The sequence below is a fragment of the Dermochelys coriacea genome, chromosome 21 (assembly GCF_009764565.3).
Source record: "Dermochelys coriacea isolate rDerCor1 chromosome 21, rDerCor1.pri.v4, whole genome shotgun sequence".
NCBI lineage: Eukaryota > Metazoa > Chordata > Testudines > Dermochelyidae > Dermochelys > Dermochelys coriacea.
In genome coordinates this window covers 12157619-12169308 of record NC_050088.1, presented here as the reverse complement: position 1 = coordinate 12169308, position 11690 = coordinate 12157619, and the positions used below count along the sequence as shown (strand labels likewise).

Genomic DNA, 11690 nt, shown 5'->3' with positions numbered 1-11690 from the left:
TCTAATTTCAAGTCTAAACTTCCTGGTGGCCAGTTTATATCCATTTGTTCTTGTGTCCACACTGGTACTGAGCTTAAATAATTCCTCTCCCTCTCCGGTATTTATCCCTCTGATATATTTATAGAGAGCAATCATATCTCCCCTCAACCTTCTTTTAGTTAGGCTAAACAAGCCAAGCTCCCTGAGTCTCCTTTCATAAGACAAGTTTTCCATTCCTCGGATCATCCTAGTAGCCCTTCTCTGTACCTGTTCCAGTTTGAATTCGTCCTTCTTAAACATGGGAGACCAGAATTGCACACAGTATTCCAGGTGAGGTCTCACCAGTGCCTTGTATAACGGTACTAAAACCTCCGTATCCCTACTGGAAATATCTCTCCTGATGCATCCCAAGACCGCATTAGCTTTTTTCACAGCCATATCACATTGGCAGCTCATAGTCATCACGGCTAACCTGGTGGCAGAACTTTGTGACTTTGTCCTGACCCATAACTATTTCACATTTGGTGACAATGTATACCTTCAAATCAGCGGCACTGCGATGGGTACCCGCATGGCCCCACAGTATGCCAACATTTTTATGGCTGACTTAGAACAACGCTTCCTCAGCTCTCGTCCCCTAATGCCCCTACTCTACTTGCGCTACATTGATGACATCTTCATCATCTGGACCCATGGAAAAGAAGCTCTTGAGGAATTCCACCATGATGTCAACAATTTCCATCCCACCATCAACCTCAGCCTGGACCAGTCCACACAAGAGATCCACTTCCTGGACACTACGGTGCTAATAAGCGATGGTCACATAAACACCACCCTATATCGGAAACCTACTGACCGCTATTCCTACCTACATGCCTCTAGCTTTCATCCAGATCATACCACTCGATCCATTGTCTACAGCCAAGCGCTACGATATAACCGCATTTGCTCCAACCCCTCAAACAGAGACAAACACCTACAAGATCTCTATCATGCATTCCTACAACTACAATACCCACCTGCTGAAGTGAAGAAACAGATTGACAGAGCCAGAAGAGTACCCAGAAGTCACCTACTACAGGACAGGCCCAACAAAGAAAACAACAGAACGTCATTAGCCATCACCTTCAGCCCCCAACTAAAACCTCTCCAACGCATCATCAAGGATCTACAACCTATCCTGAAGGACGACCCATTGCTCTCTCAGATCTTGGGAGACAGACCAGTCCTTGCTTACAGACAGCCCCCCAATCTGAAGCAAATACTCACCAGCAACCACACACCACACAACAGAACCACTAACCCAGGAACCTATCCTTGCAACAAAGCCCGTTGCCAACTCTGTCCACATATCTATTCAGGGGATACCATCATAGGGCCTAATCATATCAGCCACACTATCAGAGGCTCGTTCACCTGCGCATCTACCAATGTGATATATGCCATCATGTGCCAGCAATGCCCCTCTGCCATGTACATTGGCCAAACTGGACAGTCTCTACGTAAAAGAATGAATGGACACAAATCAGACGTCAAGAATTATAACATTCAAAAACCAGTCGGAGAACACTTCAATCTCTCCGGTCACTCGATCACAGACCTAAGAGTGGCTATACTTCAACAAAAAAGCTTCAAAAACAGACTCCAACGAGAGACTGCTGAATTGGAATTAATTTGCAAACTGGATACAATTAATTTAGGAAAAAGAAAAGGAGTACTTGTGGCACCTTAGAGACTAACAAATTTATTAGAGCATAAGCTTTCGTGAGCTACAGCTCACTTCATCGGATGCATTTGAGCTGTAGCTCACGAAAGCTTATGCTCTAATAAATTTGTTAGTCTCTAAGGTGCCACAAGTACTCCTTTTCTTTTTGCGAATACAGACTAACACGGCTGCTACTCTGAAAATTAATTTAGGCTTGAATAGAGACTGGGAATGGATGAGTCATTACACAAAGTAAAACTATTTCCCCATGGTATTTCTCCCTCCCACCCCACCCCCCACTGTTCCTCTGATATTCTTGTTAACTGCTGGAATTAGCCTACCTGCTTGTCACCATGAAAGGTTTTCCTCCTTTCCCCCCCTTGCTGTTGGTGATGGCTTATCTTAAGTGATCACTCTCCTTACAGTGTGTATGATAAACCCATTGTTTCATGTTCTCTGTGTGTGTGTATATAAATCTCTCCTCTGTTTTTTCCACCAAATGCATCCGATGAAGTGAGCTGTAGCTCACGAAAGCTTATGCTCTAATAAATTTGTTAGTCTCTAAGGTGCCACAAGTACTCCTTTTCTTTATTAGCACACTCCCACTTTTTGTGCTGAGGTCAGTAATAAAAAGATTAAATAAGATTGGTCCCAAAACTGATCCTTGAGGAACTCCACTGGTAACCTCCCTCCAGTCTGACAGTTCACCTTTCAGTAGGACCCGTTGTAGTCTCCCTTTTAACCAATTCCTTATCCACCTTTCAATGTTCATATTGATCCCCATCTTTTCCAATTTAACTAATAATTCCCCATGTGGCACGGTATCAAACGCCTTACTGAAATCTAGGTAAATTAGATCCACTGCGTTTCCTTTGTCTAAAAAATCTGTTACTTTCTCAAAAAAGGAGATCAGGTTGGTTTGGCGTGATCTACCTTTTGTAAAACCATGTTGTATTTTGTCCCATTTACCATTGACTTCAATGTCCTTAATTACTTTCTCCTTCAAAATTTTTTCCAAGACTTTGCATACTACAGATGTCAAAGTAACAGGCCTGTAGTTACCCAGATCACGTTTTTTCCCTTTCTTAAAAATAGGAACTATGTTAGCAATTCTCCAATCATACGGTACAACTCCTGAGTTTACAGACTCATTAAAAATTCTTGCTAATGGGCTTGCAATTTCAGGTGCCAATTCCTTTAATATTCTTGGATGAAGATTATCTGGGCCCCCTGATTTAGTCCCATTAAGCTGTTTAAGTTTCACTTCTACCTCAGATATGGTAATATCTACCTCCATATCCTCATTTCCATTTGTCATGCAACCATTATCCCTAAGATCCTCTTTAGCCTTATTAAAGACTGAGGCAAAGTATTTGTTTAGATATTGGGCCATGCCTAGATTATCCTTAACCTCCACTCCATCCTCAGTGTTTAGCGGCCCCACTTCTTCTTTCTTTGTTTTCTTCTTATTTATATGACTACAGAAACTTTTACTATTGGTTTTAATTCCCTTTGCAAGGTCCAACTCTACTTGACTTTTAGCTTGTCTCACTCTATCCCTACATGTTCTGACCTCAATAAGGTAGCTTTCCTTGCTGATCCCTCCCATCTTCCACTCCCTGTACGCTTTCTGCTTTTTCTTAATCACCTCTCTGAGTAGCTTACTCATCCAGCTTGGTCTACAACTCCTGCCTATGAATTTTTTCCCCTTTCTTGGGATGCAGGGTTCCGATAGCTTCTGCAGCTTTGATTTAAAGTAATCCCAGGCCTCCTCTACCTTTAGATCCATAAATTCTTCAGTCCAATCCACTTCCCTAACTAATTTCCTTAATTTTTGAAAGTCAACCCCTTTGAAATCAAAAACCTTAGTTGCAGATTTATTTTTGTTAATCCTTCCGTTCAGTTTGAACTGACTTAGCTCATGATCACTTGAACCAAGATTATCCCCTACAACCATTTCTTCTATGAGGTCCTCACTACTCACCAAAACCAAATCTAAAATGGCATCCCCTCTAGTCGGTTCAGCAACTACTTGATGAAGGAATCCATCAGTTATCACATCTAGGAAAATCTGAGCCCTATAATTATTACTAGCACTGGTCCTCCAGTCTATATCTGGGAAGTTAAAGTCCATGATCACGCAGTTTCCATTAGTATTTACTTTATTAAAAACATTAAAAAGGGCTCTATCCATATCCAAATTAGATCCCGGCGGTCTACAGCACTATCCCAGGCGAGGCTCTACTAGTTTTCTTCCCCAATGTAATTTTTGCCCAGACGGACTCTGTCTTATCCATTCCATCACTTCTTATTTCTTTACATTCTACCTCATCATTGATATACAATGCTACTCCACCACCTTTACCTTTATTTCTGTCTTTCCTAAACAGCACATACCCTTCAATACCTGTAGTCTAATCATGACTACTATTCCACCATGTTTCTGTTATCCCTATAATATCAGGTTTCACTTCCTGCACCAGTAGCTCTAGTTCCTCCATTTTGTTACCTAGGCTCCTCACATTGTTGTACAAACATCTTAATTTTTGCTGTTTGGCCTCTCTCACATTCTGTACCCTACTAGGCACAGTCATTCTACAGCCAGTATAACGTATTAGACTAGTATCCATACTGCCCTTCCTCCTTATATACATTCTCCTACCCATGGCTGTATCCTTTCTTACTTTGTTTTCTTCCCTCTTAATGCTAAAATCCTGTGTGGAGATTACATGGACATCTCCCAACCATCTCCCCAAAATTCCTAGTTTAAAGCTCTCTTAATCAGTTGTGCCAGCCTCCATCCTAGAAGTCTATTTCCTTCGCTACTCAGTTGAAGTCCATCCTGAGAGAACTGTCCTCTGTCCATGAATGCCTCCCAGTGGCCATACATCCCAAAGCCCTCCTTATAGCACCACTGCCTAAGCCATCTGTTGATAGTCATAATCTTGTCACACCTTTGTTGCCCTTCTCTAGGAACAGGCAGAATCCCACTAAAGACTACCTGAGCCTCGATTTCCTTAAGCGTCTTCCCCAGCCTAGCGTAGTCTCCCTTAATACTTTCCACATACAAAGCTGAACTTCATAACTTCACATACAACGATAGCACATAAAATTCAATGAGACATTAATGTCTAGCAGATAAAGACTTTTAGAATGATACCTTACAAGACATACTTTGTACAAAACATATCCTAATTAAGTGCAGGGCCGGCTCTACCGTTTTTGCCGCCCCAAGCAGTGAAAAAACCTGTCTCCACCAAATTGCTGCCGCGGACGGCAGGAGAGAGAGAAGCTGCCGCCGCATTGCCACCACCGCAGAAACTCTGCCGCCCCTTTCTGACTGCCGCCCCAAGCACTTGCTTGGAACGCTGGTGCCTGGAGCCGGCCCTGATTACATGACAGTGGCAAATATTGGGGTGTCAGGGTATCACACCCAGATGTTCCTCCCACTCTATCAAGCCCCCAGTAAGGCTGCCTGGCTGATAACCCCCATGTTGCAGTTCCTCTTTGGACACCTACCCCGTGAGATCTGCTCCCTCTCTGGTCCGCTTTCACAAACAGCTGCCCTGCCCTCCCCAGAAAGTCACTCCTGTGGCCAGATGAATCGTCTTCTGGCATTCAGCATATCAAAGCCTGAGCAGCTTTCTGACATCTCTCCCACTGGCAGCTCCCTTCCACGCTAACCTTCCTGTTTGTGTCTAATCTCTGCGGGGCGTAGGACAAGGACAAGAAACTGAAGTTTTTGGATTGTGTCAGCACCCTCAGCAGAGCCATCAGCACCAGGAGCCCAGAGAGAAACCTCGATGCTTCTATCAGCAAAGCCCTGTTTGTGGAGAAGACAAAGGTGAGTAAAATACACAACTGGGGTTGTGTTACTTGGCAGGGTTAGTGATTGGCCTGGAGAGCTCTGCAGATTTGTCTAACTTGAACTGCCAACCATTGGATCGTGTTAGACATTTGTCTGTTAGACTGAAGAGCCCATTATCAAGTATTTGCTCCCCGCAGATGAGACAGGGATGGATTGGCAGCAGTGGGGTTCTGCCTGCTTACACCACGCCGAGACCTGGCGGGGAGGCCACGTGAGGACATGATGGTTCAGTGCTGAGATACAGGTCGCTGGTTCAAACCTCGCCCGTCTCAGCTGGGACTGGAAATCTCCGCCTCCTCCAATGGTTTGGTGGTGAGCTGCGCCCAGCGGGCAGGGGGCCATGTTGCAAAGACAAAATAGCCTCCCGGACGGCAGGTCCAGCAGAGGCCACAGAGGGGAGGAGGAAGCGGGTTGCACCTTTGCAGGAGGCACATTGGTGGGGGGCGGCCTGGGCCGGGCACCTGGAATTCTGGTCTCCAGGGCTGGCAAGCGGCCCAGCACTAAGGCTACAGGCCATGTGTCCTGGGGGGCTCATGGCATTTCTCAGACCTTGGGGGATTTGCAGATGTGCTCAGCACTGGCCTCCTTCTGCTCCTGCTGAAGTCAACAGAACGGCTCCCTCCCACCCACCGTGGGAGCAGAGTTAGGCTGACGCCGGGTGCTCTGGACAACCCCACCCAGCGCGTCCCCTCTTCGCCAGGCCTTTGGTGGGCAGCGAGCCCCTGTATCTGGCACCTACAGGAGAGCGGCTATGCACGGGGCTGGGGAGGGCTGGCGCGACCAGTGGGCCCGGGGCTCAAAGGCCCCTTGTGCTGCCCGTGAGCGGGAGGGAGGGAGGGTCCTAGGGTACCTTGACATAGTGATCCTTGGAGCTGGTGACGACCAGGTCGTGGTTGCTCGCGGTCTGGTTCACAGTCAGACACATCACAGGCCCGATGTGGCCGGTCAGCTTCCCGATAGGCTGCAACCTACAAGCAGGAGCCGGGGCTGTCAGGGTCCGGGGGGCGCTCAGCAGGAGATGCTCGTTCCTGCAGGCCCTTCGCTGGCCCCGTCTCCGAGGCTCCCAGCAGGGATCCTTCTAGCCCCGGGCCCCTCTCCACCACCCCCTCGAATTGGGATCTCCATCTCTGGGGCACTGAGCATGGAGCACCCTGGGGATACCACGTCCCTGGGCACGATGAGCCGCGATCCTGGCCTCGGGTTAGGGGCGGACATCTGGGCTCAGGAGCAGGGTCAGAGGGGCTCAGCGCACCAGCCAGTCACCCCAAGGGCTGCAGCACTGGGTCCTGCCTTCACCCAGCCTTGGGCCTGATCATCTACCCCGGGGATCTGCCCCAGCAGCTGCTGTAGTGTGAAATGCCTTGGCGCTGAGGCCAATGGTCCTAGGCCAAATCCACCAAAATAACAGCTTCCAGTCGAGAGGGAGCGGGCCCCAGCCCAGCACAGAACGGCAGCTCCCTCTGCCTACGCAGCACCCGGCTCCCTCCCCACAAGAGCTGCCCTCGCCTGGGGGCTCGAGCCCCGATGCTGCCCTGACCTGTTGAGCTCCCAGATGCGTACGGAGTTCCCGGCGGTGGCATAGAGCACGGTGCTGGCGGGGTTGAGCGCGATCTGGTTGATCTGGTGCTTGCCCTGCACGCTGGCGATGGTGCAGGTCGTGGTCCCGGCGCAGACGTCCCCGGAGATCACCTGACCCGAAGAGCTAAGCCAAAGAGACAGCAAGAGGTGAGCCTCAAGGCAGAAACCCTCGGGCGGGGGGGGGGCAGGTGAAATGGGGGGGATTTATACAGCGTGCAATGGAAGATCTAGTCCATTGTGGACTGATTAGAAGGCTGGAGAGCGTCTGTCCCCAGCCGTCTAGAGGGCAAAGCAATGCCATTCATGGCCACATGCAATGCCAGTGGTGCCAGGATGAGACCCCCCCCCCCAGCCCCACGTCCCCTCAAACCAGGAGCAATGGCCCAGCAAGGGTGAGCTAGGCAGCGGCTCTCGGGGTGGAGGCCCCAAGGGAGGTGCCTTGCCGAGCAGCCAGCCAGATCCACGCCAGCAGGTGTGCCAGCTTCACGCCCGGGGGCGGAGCAACACAAACCCCGCCTCTTGCCGGGAGTTGATGTTGACAGGCAGCCTAGACACGTTCCCGCCAGTCAGATTTTAGGTCTGGGGAGGAACTGCAGTTCACGAAAGCTTATGTTCAACTGACTTTTAACAGCCTGGTCGGCCGTACTAACCAGAGCTGCCAGGATCTCTTTTCAACCAGCCATTCTGGTCGAAAACCAGATCCTGGCAACCCTAGTGCCCTCCCATATCATGTTCCCCACCTGTTATTGTAGGTTCTCCCAGAATCTTTACCCACTACCTTGTTATTGGGAGGAAATGTTGTTTTATATATCAAAGATGTAGATATCTGGACTGAGGTTGAGATGGTAATAGGAGACAGACTTGCTGAAAGTCTCTGCGTAAGGATAAAAAGGGTAAAAAATGAGGGTGATGTCATGGTAGGGGTCTACTACAGACGACCTACCCAGGAAGAAAAGTTGGATTCCGCTTTTTTAAACAACTAACACAATCAGCTAGAGCACAGGACTTGATGGTGATGGGGGATTTCAACTACCCAGACATCTGTTGGGAAAATAACACAGCAAGGCACAGATTATCCAGCGACTTCTTGGAATGTATTGGAAACAACTTTTTATTTCTAAAGATGGAGAAAGCTACTAGGGGAGAGGCTGTTCTAGATTTGATTTTGACAAAAAGGGAAGAACTGGCCGAGAATCTGAAAGTGGAAGGCAGCTTGCGTGAGAGTGATCATGAAATGAGAGAGTTCTTGATTCTAACAAATGGTAGGAAGGAAAATAGCACAATAAAGATAATGGATTTCAAGAAGGTGGACTTTCGCAAACTCAGGGAGTTGGTAGGTGAGGTCCCATGGGAAGCAAGTCTGAAGGGAAAAACAGTTCAAGAGCGTTGGCAGTTTTTCAAAGAGATATTATTAAGGGCACAAGAGCAGAAAATGTGGAAATGGCAGAAGTGCTAAATGACTTCTTTGTTTCAGTTTTCACCAAAAAGTTTAGTAGTGATTGGACGTCTAACATAGTGAACGCCAGTGAAAATGAGGTAGGATCAGAGGCTAAAATAGGGAAAGAACAAGTTAAAAACTACTTAGACAAGTCATGTGTCTTCAAGTTGCGAGGACCTGATGAAATACATCCTAGAATACTCAAGAAGCTGACTGAGGAGATATCTGAGCCATTAGCAATTATCTTTGAGAAGTCATGGAAGATGGGAGAGATTCTAGAAGAATGGAAAAGGGCAATGATAGTGCCCATCTAGAAAAAGGGGAATAAGGACAACCCGGGGAATAGACCAGTCAGCTTAACTTCAGTACCTGGAAAGATAACGGAGCAAATAATCAAGCAAGCAATTTGCAAACACCTAGAAGATAATAAGGTGACAAGTAACAGTCAGCGTGGGTTTGTTAAGAACAAATCATGTCAAACCTAATAGCTTTCTTTGACAGGGTAACACGTCCTGTAGATGGGGGGAAGCAGTAGATGTGGTCTATCTTGACTTTAGTAAGGCTTTTGATACTGTCTTGCACGACCTTCTCATAAACAAACTAGGGAAATGTAACCTAGATGGAGCTACTATAAGGTGGATGCAAAACTGGTTGGAAAACCATTCCCAGAGAGTAATTATCAGTGGTTCACAGTCATGCCGAAAGGGCATATCAAGTGGGGTCCCATAGGGATCAGTTCTGGATCTGGTTCTGTTCAATATCTTCATCAATGTTTTAGATAATGGCATAAAGTGTACACGTATAAAGTTTGCGGATGATACCACGCTGGGAGGGGTTGCAATGCTTTGGAGGATAGGATTAAAATTCAAAATGATCTGGACAAACTGGAGAAATGGTCTGAAGAAAATAAGATGAAATTCAATAAGGACAAATGCAAAGTACTCCACTTAGGAAGCAACAATCAGTTGTACACATACAAAATGGGAACTGACTGCCTAGGAAGGAGTACTGCGGAAAGGGATCTAAGGATCATAGTGGATCACAGTGTGACACTTGCAAAAAAAGCAAACATCATTCTGGGATGTATTAGCAGGAGGGTTGTAAGCAAGACACAAGAAATAATTCTTCCACTCTACTTCGCACTGATTAGGCCTGAACTGGAGTATTGTGTCCAGTTCTGAGTGCCACATTTTATGAAAGATGTGGGCAAATTGGAGAAAGTCCAGAGACAAGCAATAAAAATGATGAAAGATCTATAACAGTGGCTCTCAACTTTTCCAGAATACTGTACCCCTTTCAGGAGTCTGATTTGTCTGGCGTACCCCCAAGTTTCATCTCACTTAAAAACTACTGCTTACAAAATCACACACAAAAATACAAAAATGTCACAGCACACTATTACTGAAAAATTGCTTACTTTCCATTTTTACCATATAATTATACAATAGATCTACTGGAATATAAATCAATTGGAATACATTTCAGTGTATAGTATATAGAGGAGTATAAAGAAGTCATTGTCTGAATGAAATTTTAGTTTGTACTGACTTCGCTAGTGCTTTTTATGTAGCCTGTTGTAAAACTAGGCAAATATCTAGATGAGTTGATGTACCCCACGGAAGACCTCTGAGTATCCCCACGGGTACATGTACCCCTTGTTGTGAACCACTGGTCTAGAAAACATGATCTCTGAGCAAAGTTTGAAAAAACCTGGATTTAGTCTGGAGGGGCACATGATAGTTTACAAGGAGGAGGGATTCATTTGTTCTCATTAACTTCTGAGGATAGGACAAGAAGCAATGGGCTTAAATTGCATCTAGGGAGGCTTAGATTGGACATTGGGAAAAACTTTCTGTCAGTGTCATTAAGCACTGGAATAAATTGCCTAGGGAGGTTGTGGAATCTCTGTCATCAGCGGTTTTTAAAAGCAGGTTAGACAAACACCTGTCAGGATGGTCTAGGTAATACTTAGTCCAGCCATGAGTGCAGGGGACTGGACTAGAAGAACTCTGGAGGTCCTTTCCAATCCTAGACTTCTATGATTATATATCCTCCCCCATAACATGTGACTGCAGGGTGCATCTGCATGTTATAGCAGCACACATATTACATAAAAAGAAAAGGAATACTTGTGGCACCTTAGAGATTAACAAATTTATTTGAGCATAAGCTTTTGTGAGCTACAGATCACTTTATCGGATGCATTCAGTGGAAAATACAGTGGGGAGATTTATATACACACACAGAGAACATGAAACAATGGGTTTTATCATACACACTGTAAGGAGGGTGATCACTTAAGATGAGCTATTACCAACAGGAAGCGGGGGTGGGAAGGAGGAAAACCTTTTGTGGTGATAATCAAGGTGGGCCATTTCCAGCAGTTAACAAGAATGTCTGAGGAACAGTGGGGGGTGGGGGGGGGAGAAATAACATGGGGAAATAGTTTTACTTTGTGTAATGACCCATCCACTCCCAGTCTCTATTCAAGCCTAAGTTAATTGTATCCAGTTTGCAAATTAATTCCAATTCAGCAGTCTCTCGTTGGAGTCTGTTTTTGAAGTTTTTTTGTTGAAGGATAGCCACTCTCAGGTCTGTAATTGAGTGATCGGAGAGATTGAAGTGTTCTCTGACTGGTTTTTGAATGTTATAATTCTTGACATCTGATTTGTGTCCATTTATTCTTATACATAGAGACTGTCCAGTTTGACCAATGTACATAGCAGAGGGGCATTGCTGGCACATGATGGCATATATCACATTGGTAGATGCGCAGGTGAATGAGCCTCTGATAGTGTGGCTGATGTGATTAGGCGCTACGATGGTATCCCCTGAATAGATATGTGGACAGAGTTGGCAACGGGCTTTGTTGCAAGGATAGGTTCCTGGGTTAATGGTTCTGTTGTGTGGTGTGTGCTTGCGGTTGAGTATTTGCTTCAGGTTGTGGGGCTGTCTGTAAGCAAGGACTGGCCTGTCTCCCAAGATCTGTGAGAGTGATGGGTCGTCCTTCAGGATAGGTTGTAGATCCTTGATGATGCGTTGGAGAAGTTTTAGTTGGGGGGCTGAAGGTGATGTGGCGTTCTGTTATTTTCTTGGTTGGGCCTGTCCTGTAGTAGGTGACT

The 11690-nt window shown here is 46.3% G+C and overlaps 1 protein-coding gene across 1 annotated transcript; it reads right to left on the bottom strand.

The window, feature by feature from the left end:
• Positions 1–6135: 6135 nt before the first annotated feature.
• LOC122457178 (kinesin-like protein KIF21B) lies at positions 6136–8759 on the bottom strand. The gene is made up of 3 exons (XM_043500727.1): positions 8746–8759; positions 7090–7254; positions 6136–6520 (listed from the first exon to the last, which is right to left on the bottom strand). The coding sequence occupies exons 1-3, from the start codon at positions 8757–8759 to the stop codon at positions 6394–6396; spliced, it is 306 nt and encodes a 101-aa protein (XP_043356662.1). The 3' UTR covers positions 6136–6393.
• Between the last annotated feature and the right edge of the window lie 2931 nt (positions 8760–11690).